This window comes from Ambystoma mexicanum, chromosome 10 (assembly GCF_040938575.1).
Source record: "Ambystoma mexicanum isolate Mex_15411 chromosome 10, UKY_AmexF1_1, whole genome shotgun sequence".
Taxonomy (NCBI): Eukaryota; Metazoa; Chordata; class Amphibia; order Caudata; family Ambystomatidae; genus Ambystoma; species Ambystoma mexicanum.
Genome location: NC_090932.1, coordinates 427153521 through 427178138, shown reverse-complemented (window position 1 = coordinate 427178138; position 24618 = coordinate 427153521). Strand labels below are relative to the sequence as shown.

General features: G+C 44.3%; 1 protein-coding gene across 1 annotated transcript in view; it reads left to right on the top strand.

The window, feature by feature from the left end:
• The window catches only part of LOC138492881 (period circadian protein homolog 2-like), a 344827-nt gene that overhangs the window by 85971 nt on the left and 234238 nt on the right, over window positions 1–24618 (top strand). The window contains 2 exon segments of the mRNA XM_069620199.1: window positions 13816–13958; window positions 18404–18423. Coding sequence (XP_069476300.1) covers window positions 13816–13958; window positions 18404–18423 — 163 coding nt within the window.

Here is a 24618-nt window from a genome sequence, read left to right as displayed (position 1 = left end):
ACTTCTCATACAGGTTTGCAAAGGACCCCTTGCATAAACTGGGACTCAAGCTCCACAACTCACCTCCACAGGCCGCACCACAGAATGCTGTTGTCCCTGCACAAGAGAAACTGGTGGGGCTTACACCCCCTTTTGTACCTTTTGTTGTTTGTGCCACCTCCTGATAGGGGAGAACAGGGAAACATTGGCCCGGGGAACATGTGGGGAGGGATAGTCAGTGGAAAGAAGGGTACTATAAAAGGAAGTCTGGGTTACTGGAAGTTGTGGGTTTGATCGGGGTGAGGTCAGGTGAAGCAGAGGTGGACCAAGAGACCAGGCTGAGAAAGGATAGTGCAGAGAAGCATGGAGGAGGATTATACAGGTAGTGTGCAAGCTAAGGTATTGGTTTGTGAAAGAAAGTGGTGCTGAAAGTGAATGTGAGTGTATGTGTGCGTGTGAATGGAGTGGTATGAAAGAGTAGGGAGTGAATTAAAAGGGTGACTGAAGAGCTGACAGGAAGGAGTGAATATAAGAGCAGAGAGAAACCTGGAGGTGTGAGGAATCTGGAGGGGTCTCACTTATTAGTCCCTGAAGTCTGTCATCCAGGTGGCCAGGACAGGGCAATCGTTATTGGATCCAGGGCGTCCTCGGGGAGTGGAAGTGGGACACTGATGGGTGAGTAGCAGTATCCCCCTTCTTTCACCACCGTTTTCCCAACCTATCATGTAGGTTATTCAGAAACTCTGCCCCCCCCTTTTTCACCACGAACACTTTCGCACACCACAAAAGACAATGGACTAATACTAGAGCCATTTACCTAACATATCCCAGTACAAGGGTCAGGCAAAGTTAGGCAATTGACCATAATCACACACACCTGACAGCCCTTTCCCTTCCCCCCAGCGATAAAAGATGGGGCACAAGAGCACAATATGAGCAAGGCAGACCGCACAATAACTGCGCTATCCAAGTACAGCAGTTCAAGAAGAGGAGAAAGGCGGCGAGAAACGAAAAGGGTGACAAGGAGAGAAGCGACCTTGCCCTTTCTGACCCGAGCCTGCAAAGCCTCTGTGGAAGGAAAGGTATGACCGTGAACAATAGCCAGCGTGTATTGCAGCAGATGTCAACGGTACACGGGGCCCTCCTCCACTGATAACCAAGCCAGGCAGAGACGCTTGACACCGTGGTACTGACATTGACTCCAAAGACAAGAAAAGCCACGCGGTTCATCGCAGCCGTTGAGTCGAGGGGAGTTTTGATAAGAAACCGTGCTCTGCTGAGCAAAAGTATCAAACGGCTATTTGAACAAAAGTACAAAGAACTGTTAATACGAGAGGGGAAAACCAACGGCAGAGTAGTCCGGCACCACGTAGGTGCTCACACGAGAGACTCTGGGTGATTACCCTATTGTTGAAACTAGCATTATCAGAAGGCCTTGGGAACGTGGCGAGATAGGGGTCAAAGTGGTCACATAGGGGTCTAGCAAAATCCTCTGTACAGTCAAAAGTCTTTGACCAGCTGAAATTGTACAGCTAAAGGAAGGGAATCCTGCATCATAATAAACTCGAAGATATTGTAAGATTAATAAAAGTTGGCAAGAGTGAACCCGACGGAGGTATGCCGATGGAAAGGGGTGAACTCTAAAGTCCCAATGAACATTGTGTTGACACGAGTGAACCCGGCAGAGGGAGGTCCACAGTGAACTGTTTAAAAAGATATTAAGATTTGTGATTACGAAAGGTGGAAATATCTTTGCATACAAGCCATAGTGAACCTGACAGGGGGAGGTTTACATTCGAGAGGGGCCTGAGCCCAGAAGAGGAGGGTCCAGGGGTGAGAAGCCATCACCCTAACGATATGTGAATGCAACCGAGAAATCGTTTTCAATACAAACCAGAGTGAACCCGACAGAAGGGAGGCTGATATTTGAGAGGGGTCTGAGCCCGGAAGAGGGGGATCCAGGGGTGAAGAATCATCATCTCAAGTGCAATCCGAAAATAACTTTTTGTTTGTCATTTTGAACCTATCAGGCCATCAGAAACAAGAAAGTTAACCACCAAAGGCCCTGATATCGCTAAGAACTGTTTGTGGATCTGAGCCCAGAAGAGGGGGACCAAGGGGTGGAGAAGCGTCACCCTAAGTACGATCGGAAAGGAACTTTTGTTTATTATTTTGAACACATCAGACCCTCGGAGGCAAGAGACTTTTTGATAGAAAAGAGATTTGGCCATCGAGGCTGCTGATGTCTGAGACCTGAACTGTCATCTCATGCTGAGGAGCTCAAGAGTGTGCTGTGCTCAAAAGTCCCACCTTGTACCGTGCTCAAAAGGTGGGAAAGGAGACCCTGGCTACTGCATCCTGACATATTGTTTGGGAACACTTCTTTTTTATGAATTCTATCCCACACCCTTTTAGTATTTAGTTGTAAGGTTTGGCAATAGCTTTTGTTTTAAGTAAAGGCCCTTTTTGATTTGACAAGACGCCACAAGGACTGCCTTATTTTTCATTTGATGATCGAAGCTTGCTCCCATCTTAGATTTAGGTTTAGAGGAGGTGTTTTTCCAACCTGCATATTCAGCTTAATGCACTGAGATCACTTGTGTCTGTCTTTACTGTTGCCACCATGAGTTCCTCACAGAGGACAGTAGTAGTAATCTGGAGAGGGGCGAGTAGTAGTGGTGTGGAGAGTTCAGAGGCGTAGGAATGTGGAGCAGGCAGAGCAGTAATATAGTGGAGATGGTAGGAAGAGAGTAACAGAGTAAGACCTGAGGGTGGAGGTAAATTGTAGAGAGAGAGGAACATTATAGGGATAGAGAAGGAAGTGAAAGGTAGAGAAAGGAGGGATGGTGGGCGGAGTAAGACAGAGGAGAGTAGGACAAGATAAGGGAGATTGACAGAGACAGGGTTAGTAACATTAGTGCATGGAATGAACAGCAAGCATAAATACCTGAATGTCTGAAAGTCACAATCCTTAACTCATCCCTGTGGGGAAAGCCATCAGAAAGGAACCTGTAGATTGGTCTCTGAGGAAGCTTAGGTATAAAAGGCCTAACATTTAGTCCATCACCAGAAGACAGATATTTGCTTTGGACGGTAGGGGTTACCAATGTCTAGTACCAGTCTGGGATTGAGGGACGGCTGGGTTCGGATGGAACTACCCATTCCTAGCGTAGATAGACATGGGCGGCCATTAGGCACACTGCTGGAATAAAAATAAAAACCCTTACACGCTCTCTGGGAGTTGGTGTGTTTTTGAAGCCATCTTGGTCAAATTTCTATTTGATTACACTGAAATCTAGGTCCAAGTATATTCTACAAAATGTACATTCGTCCTGCATGGTTTCGTTTCTATTTTTCCTTTCAAATATGTGCACAAATGTGTATGTTTTTTCAGAAGGAAGTTAGAGCACTCAATATTTCCTGTAGACATTGAGGCTTATTCAAATATATATACTCTACATCAAGAATTTTAGTTGAGCAGTCAAGGTGTGCATTTTCAATTAAAGTCCTTCTAAATGTCCACAGTTGGATTTGATTGTTGGGGGCCTAGTACAGACGATTTCTGGAGACTAGTTGTATAATGTATCAGTTGAATACGCTAAGAAGTACTACTTTGTATGTTAACCAACAGAGCATACAACACATGGTATGGTTCAACATGACATTTGCACTTGTAAGGATGGGTAATGAGGTAAATGCATAAAGGATCTAAGTGATTCTCTTCAACATAACATGGTGTTAAGTTCTCTGAATAATCTATGCAAAAGGTGTGGGATAATTTGCAGACTCTGGCACACTACTTGAGAGTCAGTCTCAGAGTTGTAGCACCTATCACACAATTGGTAGTCTAGATGCAGTCTCCTGATTATATCTAAAAGCACACTTCTTTGATGCAATTTTCTTGACCTAGTCACTGCTTTGCTATTTTACACATACTGAGGAGTATAGCGTTCAACTTGCTTCTTGTAAATTTTGCAGCGATCTATATCGTTCAGAATACTTTTAGGGGGCTTGGGTCCCGAACCCTCCGGCATAACCTCTGGGATATTGTTTTCTCTTCACTTTGTGTCAACACTCTGTGACACAGTTCTCAGCTCACTCCCAAAATCTTTGCCGGGATAATAGAGACGTGCCCTGCTCACTATTGTCTATTTGAAGTACATACTGCTCTGCTCACACTTGGCTTTTCTCCACCATAAAATACCAGTCTTTTATTTTTATTTCACTTGAATTTTAATCAAAAATGTTTTTTGATTTTTACAAGGGTCTTCGAAGCTTAAGGATCCACAAGTCCTGACGAGTGAGGTTTGTCTCGTCCTGTAGGTTTCTTAATTTGTCGTTTACAATCATCTTACACTTCGAAAGGAGTCTGTCCGGAGTTTTACCCGACCTATAATGGTCCTGTGAGTGGTGATAGGTGGTTTATCATTTTAAAGGCGAGGTCTATTAACTTCACCGTGGTTAGTGTCCATCTCGTTGTCTCCCCCGAAATTAACCTGTTCCAGACTGCTTCTTCGTCCAGCGTTACCGCCCCTTGCAAGCACAATTTGAGGTATATGTCCCTGTTTTGTTGCGTCTTGGGACACTGCAGCACCAGATGTTTCAGTGTTTCCACTTGGTCTTTGTTTTTACACAGGCAGCAACTGTTATCTGTGGACAGAAAGCGAATCGCCAGGATTTCATGCGTTGTTAGCAGATTGAGCCTTGCTTTCAGGAACGTACGTCGCATACCTTTGTTAGGAAATTTCATACAGTAGTTCAAAAGTTTTTTGACTTTATTAAACTTTGGTGGGAGATGAGTCAATAGTTTATTGACGCTGGCTGTGTCAATGGTCGTAATCCAATCCATCAGTTCCATTTTCAGTTTCACTCTGTCTGGATTGGATTTCAGATCTTCTTCCGAGCATACTATTTCCCTCAGAATTTCTTGCTGTCTTGATGCCCAGTTATTTAGTGCCTTGCATGCGCCGCTCTTGAGCTCTTCTGCTATGATGCTGTAAATTGGCAGAGTGTCTGTCGTCAGGATTTTTCTGAATAGTCTCATCTTGCTTTGCTCTACCATCGATGCGAGGGAAACGAGGCCCAGTTCTTGTCTGATCGCAGGCATGGATGTCGACTTTGGTAAGCCCAGAACCGATTTCCAGACATGGCCTTTCAGCCTCTGCCATATTGAACTAGGGATGTTTAATGATGCTTCCATACTATGTATGATGGACGGTACAACCTTTGCCGTCACCTTGCTCCATGGCTGGTCTTGCATCACTTTTATCTTTGGCCGATCCATCGATGGTCACCCCTAAGTTTAGTTTAGTTTATTTATTTATAAAGTGCGCCCGAACCTCAGGTAGCTGGGCGCATAATCATGTGCACAGCAGAGTTACATATCGTTACACAAGACATCATAATACAACAGACAGAGCATACATTGGTTCAGGCTCTGAATGTTTACATACAAAAGTAGAATATATCAAGAAGAGTATGTACAGAGAGTAGGCACAAAATAGTTGCAGTGGCGAATGAGGACCGGGTTACAGGTTGGTCCTAAATAGGCTGTAGATAGGGTAAGCATTGCTGATTGCATTACAATTATATTGCATATAGAAAGCGGCGGCTGGCCGGTCGAGTCGGTGAGAGTCAAGATGTCTAGGCTAGTAGCCATGATTTAACCATAGCTCTGAATGGCCAGAATGCGGATACCGATCTAATATCTAATTGTAGGAGGGAGGGTGTTCCAACATTGTGCTGCGAGCACTGGGAAACTGGAGCCTCCTGCTGTTTTTAGGTTATAGTTGGGGATCTTTAGTTGGTGCAAGTATTTGAACTGATTGACTACTTCAATTTTTGTTTTGTCTAGAAACCATTTCGGCTGCCTATGCGTCTTCTTTGTTGTTTTTTCCAGGGCCAGTACTTTTGTTTTTGTTATATTAATTTCCAGGTTGTTCTCTTTTGTGTATCTCGCCAAATTCGTTAGTTTCCGTTGCAGGCCGATTTGTGTTTGATCGATGATAATGGCGTCGTCCGCATACAGGAATCGCAATATTTTCATTTTCCCGATTTTAGATGGGAAGGCTCTTATTTGTTCCTCGTCTGCTTGATAGTCACAGAGGAAAGCGATGAAGAGCGCTGGAGCTAAGGGGCATCCTTGTTTGACGCCTTGCTTTACTGCGATCTCCTCAGACAATACTCCTTGTTTATTTAATTTCACTCGGATCTTGGTTTCAGCATGCAGAGCTTTTATTGGGTTCAAATCGGTGCTGGACATTTCCAATTGTTTAGTTTGACCCACAGTTTTGTCCGGTCTATTTTATTGAAAGCTTTCGATAAGTCTACAAATGCAAGATACACTCTTGGTGCTCCTTCTCTAACTTTCGCCTTCAAGATGTTTATCAGTAGGATGTTTATGGCGGTGCTTCTGTTTTTTTGGAAGCCTGTTGGGAATGTATCGCTGCACGGAGCGTTTTTGGCCCATCTTCTGAAGTGATTTAGGAGCTGTGTCGCAAAGATTTTACCCACAATGTCCAGCAGTGCTATAGGTCTGTAGCTTTCCGGCTCTTCTCTACCACCTTTTTTATATACTGGAACAATTATGGGATTGAGCCAGGTTTTGGGAATCATTTTGGTATTCCTGCAGTGGGTGAAGATTTTGCTGATTACCCCCACCCATGCTTTCGGTGAATGTTTCAGGTCTAAATTGGTCAGGCGGTCTGGGCCGGGGGCTCTCGATGTTTTAAGTTTGCAGATGGTTTTTTCATTTTCTTCCGTATTCAATACGTCAACCCATGGTGCGTTAGTAGTTTCCTCTTCCTCCGGTCCATTCCCCTGCGGTAGATCGAATTGGGCCGTCAAGTATATTTCCCATTTTTCCTCTGAAACAGCGTTCGAGATATCGGATAATTGGGGCGAGTTCGTTGTTTCTATTAGCGCCAAGAAGTCGCTCGATTTTCTTTTTGTGCTTAGACTTCTCAGCATCTTCTCGGCGTCTTGCTGGTAAAGGAGAAGTCTGTGATGTTTTAGCCAGTGTTTGTACGCCTTTGTTTCCAATTGCCATTTTTCCCATGCTTCTTTAGTGGTTGTTTTTTTTTGCTGTTCTTTTCCATTTCCGAACCACTTTCCTCTTTTCAGCCAGCAATTTGTCATATGCGTGCTTCGGTTGAGCCACCTTGTTCTGTTGACCTAATGCAGGTCTTCTGTAAGGTAGTAGCAGGGGCAGATAGTTTGGACGCTCTACCTCACCCTTAGGTGTCTCTGCTGCGGCGGGCTGCACATATTTCGCAGTTATCTTTAGGACGTCCGATTCTGTCAGACGTAGCCTGGATAGTTGCTTATTCATCTCCACATTGAATTTGTATGTCTGTTTGACTGGTTGCTTTCTTTCCTATGTGCAAGTCAGAAGGTTGTAGTCACTGTGCGCGGTCCTTTGGACTTTGTATTCCAGAATAGTGAGCAGGAGACCTTGGGAAGCGTAGATGTCATCCAAGGTGGCTTTAGAGTTCGAGTTTTCCCACATTGGGATGTTCATTTGTTTGGGGAACAGTGATGCTGTGTTATGCAGGTTCCTTTGTTTGCAAACCGCCCCCCAGGCCTTTCGGCGTTCGAAAGTGGTACCTTGTGTTGGCCGTTTCGTTCTGTCGCTGACGGGTTTGTTGCAATTTGCATTTAGGTTGCCACACACGATGATGTCAATCTTTTCGAACTCCGCATAAATTAGGTCTATAGTTTCCCCCATTTTCCTGCAGTAGGCTTTTGTAGATGCCCGTTGGGGGTTCCAATATGTATTTATTATTGCTGGTTGGGTGGTGAATTCCTGTTCTGGACTTGTGGTTTGGCGGCTCCATGTTGTCAAAATGACCAGCATCTCATATGATTCCATTAACTTTCTCGGTGTAGATAAGCCTGAACCCATTTCTATTGCTGTCAGGAGACCTGACGAAGGATGGCCCAGCAGGCCCTTAACTGCTGGAGATATTTCCACTACAAAACCATCTAGGGTTGGTTTTTCTGACAGCCAAGTCTCTTGGAGACATATGATGTCCAGGGCGCCTAAATCGACGTCACCCGCAATTGTCAAATGAGCGTGACCTCTCGTGTTCCATGATCCCAAGGTGTGTCTTTCTATAGCTATCTCTGTAGATGTCATGCCCCGGTCCTATCGGAGTGGGTTCTGGGGTCCGTTTTCGTTGCTATCTCTCTAGTTTCGGGTTCAGGGCTGATTTGAGCCATGACCACGGGCCTTGCGCTGTTTTCGCAGCTTTTGGTTTTCTTACATTTCCGTCTCTGGTGTTGTCGGAATACTTGCGTGAGGTGGTCTTGGAAGTATGGGAGAGATGACTCTGGTGCTCCTCTGGTCTGGACAACGTAGTCTGATCGCGCTGGCCTTTATCATGTCTTTCACTTCTCTCTTGTGGCTTCTTACTTTCCTTGTCATAACTGGACTGGCGATGCTGATGAGGTTGAAACTCCTTACGGCGTGCCGGTTTACGGAGAAATGTATCTTTTCCCCCTGCCCTTTGCCAGCCCGTTTTGCTTGGTACAACTCTTCCGTTCTGGATATGAATCGATGTTTCTGTTCTTCTGTGCCTTTTGTGTGGCACGCTTTTTCCTCTCTCGCGTTTGGCAGTTTTATTTCTGACAGTAAGAAGCCAAGTTGCTCCATTTCTCTGACTGCGTTCGAGTTTATTTGTTGGATTCCGTCAGCCTTAATGTGAAGGTATGCCTTAGCTGTGTTTCCTCTATGATATGGTTCGACTAATTTGATGTCATCAGACTTGATACCTTTCAGTGTAGTTGTTTTACTCGTTATTTTTAGGATTGTTTTCCTATTCAGAATCATGTATTCTTCAAATCTTTTAGATTGTTCTACTTTGAATATCCATTCCTTTTCTTCTGCCCTTGAGTTTTTTGTTTTGCTGGTCATTGATTCTTTTTGATTCTTTGCTTTGCTCTGGTGGTGCGTGCCTTCTTAATCTTCGCCTGTCTTCTTTAATCTTTGTCTCGCTGTTGTTCTGTATCATTTTTTCGTGGATAGCTGGGTTTGTCTCTTGAGGCTCTTTTACTGCAGTTTGCTCCTTCTTTCAGTCATTTTTACTGCTGGTGGCGTGGCCTGCGGTTTTTGTGTTTTTTTTTTTTTTCCTGATTCCATGATGCACACCTCTTGATCTAAGTCATCAGAGGAGACTTCCCAGTGTTGCGAGAGGTTCATCGACTCTGTATCTTTCAAGAAGTCCTCTACTGTTCTTGGGGAGCTGATAGTGTTTCCCGCCCTTTTTGGTGGCCTCGTGGATTCTGATTGTAAACTTTCTTGGGTTGATTTTTTGTGATTAGGCTTCTTCGTTTCTTGGCTACCTTCAGTGAGCATTCGTGTCGTCGTGATCTCTGGTTCTTTGCTGGTTAATTTTAAAACCACCGGGTTTCTTCTGGATGGGATGGTTGTTGCTCCTAGATTCACTGATAGAGTGGAGCTCGGTCTGGTTGTTGCGTCGTATTTTTCGCATGTCTTTTCTTTTGCCTCCTGCGGGGTGTCTGCTTCTTTCTGCGTATCTCTAACATTGGTCTGGGCCTGATTTGATTTCTCTGTTATCAATTGGTTTTTCTTCTATGCTTGAAGTGACTCTTACAGCTTGTTTAAGTCTTCTACTTTTTTTCCCCAATCTTTTTGGTGGTTACTGGTTCTTTCCTCTAGGGCGGTGATGTAACCTTCAATATAAGTCATTTTTGATGTTAAACTTGCCAGGATCGAAGTGTTGCCTTGGACTCCATCTCTTATAGCCTCATAGAGTTTGCAGAATGGGGCTAAAGCGATCGAAATAGCAGGCATCACCGTTAGCATGTCAGGTTTTTTAGTTGGTGAGTCTTTTTGTGTTTTTGTGGATATTTCACTCAACCGTCTGTTCTTAGGAGATGGGATCGTTGTCGCTGGTCTCCCCAGTGTTCTTGAAGCCTCGAAGGTCGTAATGTCGCATGAGTGGTTTCCACACTGTTCGTCTTCTGATATGTTCAGTACTGTTGGTCTGCTGCTCGCCTGGCCCCAGTAATTCTTAGTGTTCTGATCTCCCGTTTTTGCTGGGGTAGCTGGTTTTTGACTAGTACTGAGGTGGATTTTGGTCCAGTCAAAGCGATTGCCGTTCGGCTGGGAGACCTTCAATGTATCCAATTGTTTGGATGGAGGAATTTCGATTCCTGGTGTGTGGTCACGTTGCTTAGTTCCTTCCTCCTGGAGCTTTGAGCGTACCTCATCCTGCTGGTGTTGCTCCCTTTGCTGTATTGCTTTGCTTGGCGGACTGTTCTTGTCCCCTTGATTGCTCGAGACCAGATGTTTTCTCGTCGGAGTAGGTGGCAGGATTGGCCCCCTTGGCGCTTGGTTAGTGTATCGGTTTTCCTTTTAACAATGGGCTTTGGGGGGGTCGGGGTTCCTCTGTAAGTACACTTCTATCATGGCCCCGTGCTGGACCAGTTTTGCGCAACTTATTCGCTGGCATAATTTCCTGCACCTCTTCTAGAATTTCTGCGTTGGATAATTCTAATTCTGCGTCTAGTTTGCGCTTTTGATGGTTGCAAAAAAATGCTTTCAAGGTGCCCAACATCATAGGGGCTGAGCGACGCTTCTTTTCTATGGTTGTTGGTGCCTATTTACTGCTGTTTTACTCTTTATCTTTTTTTCTTCACCATTTTCTTGTTTTTTCTTGTAAGTTTTCTGTTTGGTAGTGGTAGTGTTCGTTTGGGCTTTTCCTTGTGTGGTGATTTTCGTATTGTTTTTTTTCTTTTTTGTTTTTACAGAAGCCTGGCTCGCCTCTGAGTCAGACTCAGACTCAGAGTTTTCTTCCTCATTCGTCTCCTGATCATTAGCGCACTTGTCATTATCTTGCGCAATGACAGGACTGTCTTTTTTTTTTCTCATGGTTGCGCTTATCGGTTCATTTACATCTTGATGGGTCTTTTCTGTGGACTGAGGTGCTGTGCTCCGTGGAACTATAGGTTCGGTGTGCACCGTAATGGTTTTTTTCTTATTATCTGCATAGTGATCCACGGGTTGGTTTTGGGCTTCCCTCCCGTAGCTTGCTGCCAAACGGGCCGCCTCGTTTGTACGCGGCTCCAAACTCTTCCCCTCTGCGGCTGCTGTGCCGGTCCCCTTCTGTTGCTCGGCCGGTCTCGGAGAACCTCCTTCCTCATGTGGAGCGGGCTCCTCCCCCCTCACCGGCTGCGGCTCCAGCGTGGATCCAGGAAGGGCAAGGAGCGCGGCTGCCGGCTTGCAGGCCCCCCGCTGCCGGCCCCCTCTTCGATGCAGTGCTCCCTCTCATGGTCCGACAAAGGCCACCCTTCAGCAGCCCTCATCGGAGACCCGCTCGCCGCAATGGCGGTTGGCTGGGCGCTGCATGCATAGCGCGAGGGTAAGTGACTCGTGTCGCAGCTGCTTTCTTGTTGATCTTGAAAATCTTGAATTTCTTGTATTTCTTGGGTGTCCTCATTCGTGATCTGTACGCTATGGGGCATGTGGGGCATATGATTTAATGTTTGCACAGGGCTTGTCTGGGCCATGTGGAAGTCCTTTGTGTTCGCGACCTTTGATGTGCTTTTGGTGCTTCTTAGCCGTCGGCGGCTCAAGTCCGCTTCAGTTTCTGAGGCAGCGTCTTCAGGCTGCTCCTTTCTGGCACATTTCCTTTCTGTGTGTTTAGTGTGTCGTGAGGGTTTCACATTACTGTCCATTACTTCCTTGATCACCGCGGATCCCGCGGACTCCTGCAGACTCCAACTCTCCTCACAACTCCGCTCACCGCTTTGCCCTGGGTAGGAGTTTATAAGTCCTCCCAAAATGGTAGTAGACAGTAGAGAAAGACTGTAGGGACTCCTGCAGACTCCAACTCTCCTCACAACTCCGCTCCGATGGTGAATATTGTTGCAGCGCCGTGGCCAGAAAGCACTGCCACTCCCAAGAAGGTACCAGTCTTTCTTGTTCATCCAAGCCTGGGTAATCCTGACTCCCTGGATGGTTGTGTCCCTCCCTAGCCAAGATTGTAACAACTGGGTAGCTTCATTGGAAAGTGTGTGTGTACCAGTATATTAATGTCCTCATCCAAAAAAGCCGCCTTCATAAAAAAGAGGACTTGTTGTGCTCACCCCCTTGGCAAGGCTCCAGCCTGCAGTTTCTCCTCAGAAACCCAAACCTAGTATCCCAGGTACATGTGGTTTGGTGGGACCCTCACCCCCCTGGGAGGTTTCTCTGTTATTCCAGCAGTTTCTCTCTTTCCCACCCTTCTGAAATCTTATTTCTGTCAGTGTATGCGCCAGTGTAAAATACACATATGAGCCCCCTGTAAGTAATCTGTTTATCGTTGCATGGCGCCACTTCCAGGTGTCTTGCTTTCTTTCCCATCTCCTTGCAGCTGACACATGTGGTACTGTTTGAGTATGGCATGCATAGTGGTTTGTGGGTTTATATTTCATTAACTAGGCTCGGTATTGGCTATCTTCATTGTGTGTTTTGGAGCTTTGTGCATTGTGTTTTTTGGAGCTCGGTATTGGCTATCTTCATTGTGTTTTTTGGAGCTTTTTTATTGGCTAATAGTTCCAAATAGGTAGTCTTGTCTACATGCCTGGCTGGTGTCAACTTCTGTGGCATGGCAATTCTGGGCTGCCATTTTGGGGACTTGCTCATACTACAGTGGTGCTGGCATGTCCAGCAACCAGCAGCTTTCAGGATGATGCTTCTCTGTGCTTCTTCTTTGTCAAAGTGGTGTGCAGGCTCACAAAGAGAAATGCTCATGTTGGGTCTTTGTCTTTGCTCATTGGGAAAAGTATCTCATGGAGCCGGGGATCTGTAGTGGTGAGAACCAGTAGTTGTGAGTATCGTGCAGTTCTTACCATACTTTGTTTTATTCTGTGGGGCAGAAGGGTGCAGGTCATTGACTCATCATATGCAGGTAATTGGCTCATCATATGCAGGTAATTGGCTCATCATATCCCTAATCATTGAAGAAGGGGACATTTTGGGACTGTCTTGAGGTCTCAAATGTCCATACACTACCCTCAGTTTGTCTACAGCACTAGCCTGACGGGCTATGACAGGCTGGCTTTCATGGTCCTATGAGTCCTTGCCAGCTCTTGGGATGGAATAAGTTCAACATTGTGTTACAATTTTGGAATACATATATGGAAAGAGCTTTGAACTGTTTTGCATTATGCTTCAAATGGTTGTGAATACACATCAAATCTCCTCTTTAGGAAAATGCCCATCCTTTTTATGATCATAATCAGGGTTCTTGGTAGTTTTAAATGAGAAGCGATATATATTTATATATCTATGCGAAGTGACGATTGCTGTGGAACAAACCAGGACTATATATATATATAAACATGTTTTATCTAACTAAAAATGTTTTTTGTTCTGTCCCTGGACAAGATTAATAAGCATATCGGAATGATACATCTAAATCATAAATATAACAGACACACATACTTGCAAATCACAAATATAACAGAAACAAAAGGATAATGGATGTTAACCTGTAGAAGGGTTGTCCAGAATGGAAAGAACATTTTTTGCAACCATTTCTCTTGCACTCCAGACGTTAAAAGTAGTTTCTGCTATTCTTACTAGGATACAATATGAATGTAGTTTAAGTGTGCAGACTATGTCCAAACAAATAATACATCACATAATTGCTGCCAAAATATTCCCTAGCCCACTTATCTTTGAGGTGATCCTAGTCCTTTATCGTCATCCCTTCGCTCTGGATTTTCACCAACATGATTGAAAGACTGATACACAACCTCTGTGTCGTTGCATGACTTTGAGATAAGTTACCACTTTTACTAACACTGATGCCACATTAATGTTCACAGCAATTGCAAGAAGCATGAGACTGGAGGATACTATCACCCATTTCGGATGACCCCTCACCTCCTCAAAGTCCAGGAGCTGAAAGGTGCAGAAGAACAGCTGTGTTGTGTGCTCTTTGCGGAGCGAGTGCATTCAGGATATGAAGGTAAAACACTTTGACATATTAGTGAGGTTTCCATTTTCTACAATCTGACCTTTTTCACCAGCTACCTTTCATGCCATTTCCTGTGTGCAGCTTGTTGCACATTGCACCCTTCTATTCCACCCATCTCCACTTATTGTAAATCAGGTATTCTTGTGTGTCTTGGTCAGGGCTACCTTACACTTAGCCTGTTAGGCCCTCTTCCAGCAGATCTTCATTTCCCACATATGATAGCCCACATGTTCATTTGCAATATCTATATTTTACTATGTGTGATTGCTACTCCTATTACTGTGAATCATGTGTGTCTGTGCGTCTTGTTCACTATGGCTCTCTTCAGGTCTCCCTATTGTAGCCCCTTCCTGCAGACCCTGATTAACAGATGTGATTTGTCTCACATGCTAGTCCCATTGCCAATCCACATCTATGTCTAATGTGCACATTATCTATGTATGACGTTACCTCCTCAGTCTGGCTTGCATTTGTAAAATGTAAACTAAACTTACTGAAACATACCAGACTAGATTTAAAATGTTTAAAAATGTTCTTGCTTGTGATCACATGGTCTCATTACTTGATTTTCTTTAAGGGGTTAAAATATTGCAATTTAACAAATACAGTTAAGATGCAAAGATTATGGTTATGTCCTCCCTCATCATTGTGTTTCATGTGATGGGTTTTGCAATTCATCTTTTAGAAAGTATATCATTTAATAATAATATGTATTACCAAGAAATGATATTCAGGGGATTAGGGGAAATAATAAAACTCCAAAACTGTGCAATCTTAAATATGTGATGCACACTATTTAACACAATCTGATATTTCCTGTGACTATACAGTAAATGTTTGTTCTCCATCTTTGTGTTCTCAAAACACACCGAAGAGGCTCACAGAACAATTGGACAATCATGGCTGAGTTTTGAAATCGAGGAAACGTATGACTACACAATCCCAGAAGCAACCACAAATCAACCTCACCAGACAGTTCACCCTGTCCAAAGGTTCCAGTGTAGATTGACATCGAGGGAATTCCGCCATTACTTAATTGCGCTGAGCAAGGCAGCCCCATAACCCTTCCCCTAAGAGATTATTAGTTCTTGGCTGTATAGTAATCTGGCCATGTTAAAATTCAAGCTGCAAAAACTTATTGCAAGGAAGTCCCCTGCCTGATTATTGGGACTTCCATTGAGGGGTGTCAGTGCCTCCTTAGGTAAGAGGTTGTTGAAGTCGGGGGTGGTAAGAGAATGATCTCCTGGTCATCCACACCTAGCCCCTTCTATAGGGCAGTCGATAGTCACAGGAGCAACAACCACACTTCTCCCACAGGTAGCACTTTAAAAACCCAGCAGTTTTGCACTGTGAGCAATTCCAGCCGAATAACAAGCACTCAGTATGTAAAAATAGCTATCCCATGCTGGAGTCCATGCAGTCAATAGGGGCTTTGAAAGTTCTGTGGGCCTGGAAATAATGGGTTTGCGGACCCCTCCAATGTGCCTTGCAAAGAGAGTTCACAGATGCTCACAGGCTGCAAGGTTAGGACTGAGAGCTTCCACTCTATGTGTGGGTTAAAACCGAAGGAACACGAAGAAACCCCAAGCATATTCCCTGCGCTTATCAGAAAATGCACACATGTCCTCAGTGAAGCAGCACACATCATTGCTTGTGACTCCCTGCTTGCCCTGACAATGAGATGTATGGCAGCATAGATGACAGACTAGCAAGGAAAGGCTTGGTCCACATTTTCAGTGTATTATGACACACAGCTGAACCTCTGTGCTCCAGCCAATTCTACGTCCCCTTCATTTGGGAAATTGAGGTCTATAAGATCCTGGGCTCTTGGGCAGTGCGGACATTTGAAGATGGTTGTGGCAAGAATGGCTCAATGTGGCGAAATTAGAAGGTGTTTGTGGCTATAGCATTGAGAAGAGGTTGAAGATCAAAGGCGGAGAAGGAAGTAGCGGGGTGGCTGAGGAAGATGGGTGAACATTAGAAGAAGGTTGGTGAATAAAAGGAGGAGTTGAAAGGAGAAGATAAGGAGAAGGTGGGAGAATATCTGAAGGGGGCTGAAGAACAGCATGAGAAGGAGGTGGGTGAACATCAGGATCAGGTTGGAGAACAGCAGGAATAAGTGGCATGGGATGATAATGCAGAGGTGGGTGAACATCTGGTTGAGGATGGTGAACAACAGGAGGATGTTAGTGAGCAAATGGAGGTGGCGTTGGCAGAAGATGAGGGCGGTAAACAATAAAGGAGGTGTAGGAGAACAACAGAAGGAGCATACTGATAAACAGTATAGGATGATAGGAAGAGGGCAATTTAGCCAAAAGCAATGGGTAGAAAATAGAGCCCCATCTGAAGTGATTGCACCCACAGCAGAAGGCAGAATGAGCAGGTCCTACACATCGGGAGGATCAGGCACAGAATAGAGAGGAGCTGAGGAGGGTAAACGTCTGTACCATGATAGAGGGAGATGACCAGGCCTTACACAAGCAGCCTTGGGAAGTTGGAGAAGAACTGCACCGCAGTTCTATCCAAGTCTTGCTGAGAGGTTTGCCTATACCAGTGACTTCTGGGTGAGACCCAGGGACCTTTGAATGCAGGAGAGGTCAGAAGGAGAGAAGAATCATAGTGAAGAAAGGTATGGAAACGCTTAAGCTCAATAGAGAGAGATGAGACTGGAGCAACTGAGAGAAGAATGGGGTAGGAACCTCTTAAACTTACTACCGAGAGACTTGAAAGACCTGAAGCAGAGTTTCGAAAATCCCTAATCCTTGGACTGATCTGAAAATTTAAGTTGACATGGAACTGGTTGGGAGAAGTTGGGAGGAGTTGCTTGTGAATGAATGTTTTACAAATGGTGTCCGGTCAAAGGACCGAAAACAAAAGGGTCGAATTTTTTAAAAAAATATATATATTTTTTGGGGTTTCTTTATAGGAAAAAAAGTGTTTTTTAAACCAAAAACGGGGTTTTGCAGGGGGATCCCCCACCCCAAAAAAAATAAAACAAAAAAAAAAATCGACCCTTTTGTTTTCGGTCCTTTTGATTCGACACTATTGTATTTCGATCCTTTGACCTACAACTTTTACAAATTAGTATGTTGTCCTGGTCCTTGTGCCACCCACTAAACTTCATGACACTATTAAGTGGTATATAGAGAAAAAATTGAAAACAACGATCAGGAGAAAATGCCGAATTTGGCACTGTAAAAAATGAACATTAAAGAAATATTGAGTAATTGGAGCGGGGGTTCCAGGGTTGGTCGCCGCTCACCTTTATTTTATCGACATTAATGGAATTCAGGGGTGGAAGGGTGTCCCCTGCTTCCATAAAAAGAAAAACAGGCGGTTAAAGTTTTAAAAAAAGAAAAGAAAAGCATCCTGAGCCATAGCACACGGTATTCCCGTGGACGTGCAAGCGTGCCAGCGTTTGTTCCCGATGGGGGGGGCCGTGGCAGCCCCTTAGCCAATGAGGAGGCTCGAAACGGGGCAATCCCTGCTCCGAGCCTCCTTAAGCCTGGAGGTTGCCTTTGTCCCCCTCCGAGGACTCGGGTAGGTTTTTTTTCCCTCCACCCCTCTCCCCTGCACACTATCCCCTCTCTGCCCTCCCAACCTCACTTACCTTCTTTTTTCTTTTTCTCGGGAGCGAACGCACTGGGAACACCTCTGTTCCCAGCGTGTCCGCTCCCGATGGCTGCCATGGAAAGGGAAAACAGACTACGTTTTCCCTTTCCCGGGGGCCATTTTATTTTACATAAAAAAAATGCCATTAGTTCCCTGGTCTAACGGGCCGGGGTACTAATGGCTATAAGACCCTCGGGCCTGTAACTACGGCCCCGGGGGCATTACCTGGGGCAGTATTGGCCCCCCAACCTCAGGTCTTATTGCCACACTAGTATTCCTGTAATACCAAATTGCTTAAACAGAGGGATTAGACATTGGCATCTAATCGGCTAATGAAAGGGGCAACAAAAAAATGCCCAACTGTCTCAATTTGTTGTACAAAAACTTAATGGATCACTTCTACAGGAACCCTGCCATTTCCCAATTGAAATAAACACTTGCAGGATGTGCAAACATACTAAAATGTTATGCACTAAGTGGAGTTGTTCTCATTTGCATAAGAAATAGTTCATAGCCTGGATTTGTGTTCATTGCCAGTTACTCTATTTAGGGCCAGGTGGTGAGCATCCTGTCAATTGTGGTCGCTCAAAGCATATTCCAACATTTGCCCAAACACCGATCACTAGAGATTTTGCTGTCCGGTTCAGTGCCAAAGTTCAGAAAGAACAAAAGCAACAAAAGCAATTTAACATGCTTACACCATGGGAGGTCTTCAACTGTTGCTGTTTTTACCATTTACTTTAGACATATTGTATGGTGTTTGTCTTCCATCCTCGCCAGATACAGATCTTTGACAACAAGGGCATGAGGGCAATCTGCAACAGTACCTATGATACCCAGTTCTGTATGAAATAGAGTCAGTAGTGGGGAGCTAGGCACCGATAGTATCACTCTGAAATATGTATTCTCATCTTTAGACAAGGCAATTAGATTCCCATAGTCCTACAGTTCATTCCCATAGGATTCTACAGAGTTAGCCTTTATTACATGGATATTTAGAGCTGACTTTATTGACCTACTTCCAAACTGACAGTGACTTTTCAGCATTACTTGGGTTGTTGGGGACAAGCAATGTGGGCTGACCCATTATCACTAGAAGGAAATGGGAGCCCTAAGTATTCACAATGTTTTGCATCCTCCAGTGTAACAGCTCCCACCTGATAGGAATTACTCATTGGCTTGTGACCTTTAGCTTCATCACCTTAGTTTTGCCAGTGTTGCTGGCCCAGTCATGTCTAATGCTGAAACCATCAAAAGACATTTCTGCCTTGGCAATCAACACTGTTTCGCCGCCATACAGATGACTAGGGCAGGGGTGATTAGCAATTATGGGCTCATCCACCTTCAACAATGTAAGTTCTACTATTACGTCTGAGAAAGCCCACTCTCCTCCCTTGGGGGATCCCAACACAGTTGGTTATTTCAATGTCTAATTTCTGGCTTTTATTTACAATATCACCTGGGACCAATTTTTGCCATAGACATCTCCTTATCTTCAACCTATTGTCTAAGCCAAAGGCTGCCCTTATATAACCAAAGGCTAAACAGAGATGGCCACTTTTCACTTTTACATGCTTCTGTGCAAACAAATAAATCCTGAAAAACTGCTGCGCTCTGTTCAACGTCTACGGCTTTCGCACATACCCCTCATTCATCCAATGGTCATGGAAGAGGAGTTGTTATTGTCTACCATTCTTCTGTTCTCTCTTGCCTCCTTCTGCTCATTTCACTGTATTTTCATCCTTTGCGTATCAGTTAACTTCTTTCAAAGGACCTTTTTATACAAACCACCAGGTCCTATCAATTCCTTTTGCGACGATCTCAACGCTTTCCTCCATGCGCTCCTTCCATTAACCTCCTTTTATTCTTGTTAGAGACTTTAATCTCCATCTCTCTTCTACTCATTCTACTATCCCTTATATTTCTATCCTAGATTCATACCATCTGCCTGCCATTCCTACACATCCCTCTCACATTTCAGGGTCCTCCCTCAGTCTAATCTTTTCATCCCCTCTTCCGATGACCTCCGTGTCTGCCTTGTCTATTTATTCCTCTGACCAGCACTTACCTTCTTTGTGATTTATCCTTGCTCCCACTCAACCAAGACCTTCTTGTGATTGCTCCTTTCTTCATAGCGACTTTCGCGCATTTGACACGTATTCTTTTGTTTCTAATTGTATATCTTCTCTTCCCTCATTACATGAGTTTGCTTTATTTTCAGCCAACATTGCTGCTTCCTCTCTTTCCTCTTCTCTTTTTACTATTCTCGATTCCCTCTATGGGGCATCCCACTTTTCCCCTACTGATAAACCCCTGCATCCCTGGTTTTCTCCTCAGCTTCGGTCTCAATGGCGTTTGTGTCGCCGGGCCAAGACCTGATGGAGCATGACCCATGTTCTCTCTGAACTTTCCACTCTCTCCTCTCTTCATTCTTCTTTTGATACTGCTCTTCTGTCTGCAAAATGTTCCTACTTGTCTGATCCCATGCACTTCTCTCCCTCGTCACCTCTTCCAAACTATATCTCAACTTCTCTATCCTTCCTCTACTGACCCAGCCCTTTCTTCTCTTTCAGCAACTGGTCTCGCTTCTTATTGCTCTTCTAAGGTCACCCTCCGTCGCTCTGCTATTACCCCCTATGCTTCTTCTTGTTCTCCCCACCTCTTTCATAATTCTCTACTTTCTTATCTTCCTTCACCCCTGATACTGATATCTCTGCTTTGCTGGCTAAAGTACACCCTACTTCTGCTCATCTTGATCCCCTTCCATCTTCTCTTAGTCTTAAAGTCTGTCCTTTTCTCCTTCCTTTTCTTACTAGTCTGTTCAATATTTCCCTTTCTACCTCTGTTTTCCTTCTTTCTTTAAACACGTGGCCATTCCTCCTATTCTAAAAAGCCTTCCCTAAATTCCTCTCGTCTATCTAACTACTGTCCCCTATTTCTCTCCCTCCTTATTTTTCTAAGCTTTTGGAGTGTGCTGCTTATTCTCAAGTCTCTTCCTTTATTAACCCTAATTCTTTGCTTCCCTGTTTGCAATATGGTTTTCACCCCCGCCATTCTGCTGAAACTGCTCTTCTGTCGTTGTGCAATTCCCTACTATCTGCTCACTATACTAAGCACTCTTCTCTCTTAATACTTCTTGAACTGTCAGCAGCGTTTGACACAGTTGATCACCTTCTTCCGCTTTCTTCTCTTTCCTCTCTTGGCTTTTCTGGTTCTGTCCTCAACTAGTTGAAATCTTATCAAATCACACGTACTCTGTTTCCTGGGCTGGCCGTACTTCTCTGATCATGCCCCTTCACCATGTTGTCCCTCAGGACTCTGTGCTCAGGCCACCCTTTTTCTCTTTATTCTTGTCCTCTTATTGTAATTGTAATTGGTTATTTATAACACGCTTAATATCCAGAGGTTTCTAAACGTGGACATGGAGATCGGAACTGTGTTGCTCCTCATCGTCTTGCTTCTAAGGCGAGCACATTACCCCAGAGCTATTCTCCCAACGCTCTTTGGTTTCTCACACCACTTCTATGCTAACACTACTCAACTATACCTATCATTCTCTTCATTCTTGTCTGTGATTGATTATTACATTTATTCTTGCTTACTGGCTATCAAACCTTGGATGGTTGATAATTTGTTTGTCCTAAATTCTTGTAAAACTGAAGTTCTTTTCTTTCCTGCTCCTATGATTCCTCTTCTGCTTGCTCCCGACTCAATCTCTTTTCCTCCCTCCACCATACCTATTTCCTCTATCGCTAATCTTTCGGTTTACCTCGATTCTTCTCTCTCCTTTGCACATCAAATCACCTCTATTGCCTGCTCCTGTTATGCACATCTCTACAACATTCGTAAAGCATGGCCTTGTCTTTCTTTTAAATTAACAAGGGAGTCCTGGGAGTAAGTCCCTCGTAACCAGGACTAATGTCTGGCAGAGGGACTCCCAGGACCGCCCTTGTCAATTTGCATAATTAAGTAACTTTGGGTCTCACCCTAAGTTACTAGGGGAATCCAGACGTGGACCCCTTGCTCACTATTCTTAGAGAGGCACAGCTCCTTCCTACTGATGAGGTCCAACCAGACCGAAACACGTGTCTGGGGATGCTGTTGGTACTCTTGTTCAGAGGAGAATTGCCTAGCATTTCGGTGCTGGACTGCCCCAGGGCAGGACAAAGACTGATATGTTTGGGATATTTCTTCTCTGTGAAAGATAGTGAGCTAAAGACTCTGGGTAAGTCCCTCGTAACCAGGACTAATGTCTGGCAGAGGGACTCCCAGGACCCCCCATGTCAATTTGCATAATTAATTTTGGGTCTCAATGGCAGAGGGACTCCCAGGACCCCCTTTGTCAATTTGCATAATTAAGTAATTTTGGGTCTCACCCTAAGTTACTAGGGGAATCCAGACGTGGACCCCTTGCTCACTATTCTTAAAGAGGCACAGCTCCTCCCTACTGATGAGGTCCAACCAGACCGAAACACGTGTCTGGGGATGCTGTTGGTACTCTTGTTCAGAGGAGAATTGCCTAGCATTTCTGTGCTGGACTGCCCCAGGGCAGGACAAAGACTGATATGTTTGGGATATTTCTTCTCTGTGAAAGATAGTGAGCTAAAGGCTCTGGGTAAGTCCCTCGTAACCAGGACTAATGTCTGGCAGAGGGACTCCCAGGACCCCCTTGTCAATTTGCATAATAAAGTAACTTTGGGTCTCACCCTAAGTTACTAGGGGAATCCAGACGTGGACCCCTTGCTCACTATTCTTAGAGAGGCACAGCTCCTCCCTACTGATGAGGTCCAACCAGACCGAAACACGTGTCTGGGGATGCTGTTGGTACTCTTGTTCAGAGGAGAATTGCCTAGCATTTCGGTGCTGGACTGCCCCAGGGCAGGACAAAGACTGATATGTTTGGGATATTTCTTCTCTGTGAAAGATAGTGAGCTAAAGACTCTGGGTAAGTCCCTCGTAACCAGGACTAATGTCTGGCAGAGGGACTCCCAGGACCCCCCTTGTCAATTTGCATAATTAAGTAACTTTGGGTCTCACCCTAAGTTACTAGGGGAATCCAGACGTGGACCCCTTGCTCACTATTCTTAGAGAGGCACAGCTCCTCCCTACTGATGAGGTCCAACCAGACCGAAACACGTATCTGGGGATGCTGTTGGTACTCTTGTTCAGAGGAGAATTGCCTAGCATTTCGGTGCTGGACTGCCCCAGGGCAGGACAAAGACTGATATGTTTGGGATATTTCTTCTCTGTGAAAGATAGTGAGCTAAAGACTCTGGGTAAGTCCCTCGTAACCAGGACTAATGTCTGGCAGAGGGACTCCCAGAACCCCCACTTGTCAACTTGTATTTCTTTTCACACCACAAAACTGCTTGTTCTGAAATGCGCGCTTTACATGTGTTACTTGCTTGGTTCTTTCTGGGCAGAGAGAGGTTCTGTCCCTTTGGGCAGCTACCTCAACCCTGCAGGCACAGGGGAATGAAGAGGCTGGTCCTAAACACAGGAACAGAATAGAGGAGAGACCATCAGGAGGATGGCAGACAAGAGAAAAGGAACTTAGAGCAGTAGGTAACAAGGCGGGTAGCAGCAAGAAGCAAGAAAAAGGGAACGTCACAGAGCATCAGGGCAAAGGAAAAAAGTTGCAACGCAAAGCTAACTGGAGCCGCATCAGCCTTGTAGTGTTTGCCTGAAGGGCAGCAATTACAGTTTGCAGTGATGTTCTTGCATACCTGGTGCATAATGGCAGCCATATTGAGATGGGCAAGACGGATTGCTGCCATGCTGGAGTGAGTGACAGATGTCGCCTCAGTAACCAAACCGATTGATGCAGATGCAATCTGACACTTGTATCTTCACAAATATTTTCACATCTCTTTTATTGCTCTTCTCTTCTTATTTGTCTTCCTCTTTTACATCTAAGCCTTCTTAAATCTATTTGTCACTCTTCCATTGATACTTTTCTCTCTGTCTTCTCGCAATTCCTTTTCATCTGCTCTTTCTTTCTTCCATTGGCTTCCATTCCACTGTCACCTTAAATTAAATGTTCTCTATTTAGTTTTCAAATCACTGTATAATCTTTCTCCACCCCATCTATCGTCACTTGTGTCCTACTCTCTTGCTCCTTCTCTTTGCTCAATCTCTATAACAACACTTGAGGGTTTCTTCTCGCTGTGCGCCATTAAAGATTAAATCAAAGTAAGTATGATAATTCCACAAGTGAGATTGTATCTACTATCTAGTCACTATTTCAATTTTTTCCGTTAAATCCCAGAAAGGGGTGGTTTGGGAAGGTGATACCAAATACATTGATTAATTTTTAAATGTGCAGTACATTCTCACTGCATTTAATATCAAGTGAGATGCCATTTCAATCAACCCAAAATATGTTATTTAGCTGTGTGCACAGTGATACAAATAGCATTTTGCCTCTGTACAATTCCTTGTAAATTATAAGCTCATTAAATTGAGCCCTAAGTATTCTCACAGAAATCGTTAGAGTAAAGCTGTAATATGAAGACATCCAAAGCATAGCTTAATGAATATCTGCTTGAAAACATGTGCTCTGGGATGGCTTAAGCGATTTACGAAAGAATGGGCACGTTTTATTGTGTCATTCTCCCATAAAAAATGATACAAATGTAAAATCCAATATACCTTTCATTCTCGAAATTGCACAGAGGCATTCTGTTAGTGTGGTGAAAGGGGAGGGACACTTCAACTTGTTACATACATTAGTCTGTGCATTCGAAATTGATAACACTGCTTCCCTAACCCAAACCTGTAAGACTTGCATGCATTGCATAATGGCCTCTACTCATTATATGCACAAGCTAGAATTCCACAATTACAAAAGCGCAGCAAACAGAAACGCATTTATACGATTATATAAATATAAATGTGATTTTTGTTTGCAACAGTTCTCTTATTCCGTACATGTTTGTGTTATTATGACAAGCAAAGCTCTATGTATCATCTACAAGTGTAAGTGTAGTCCGGTAATGTTTTGTTGGGTAAGGAAGTGTATATATATCATCCTGAAAAA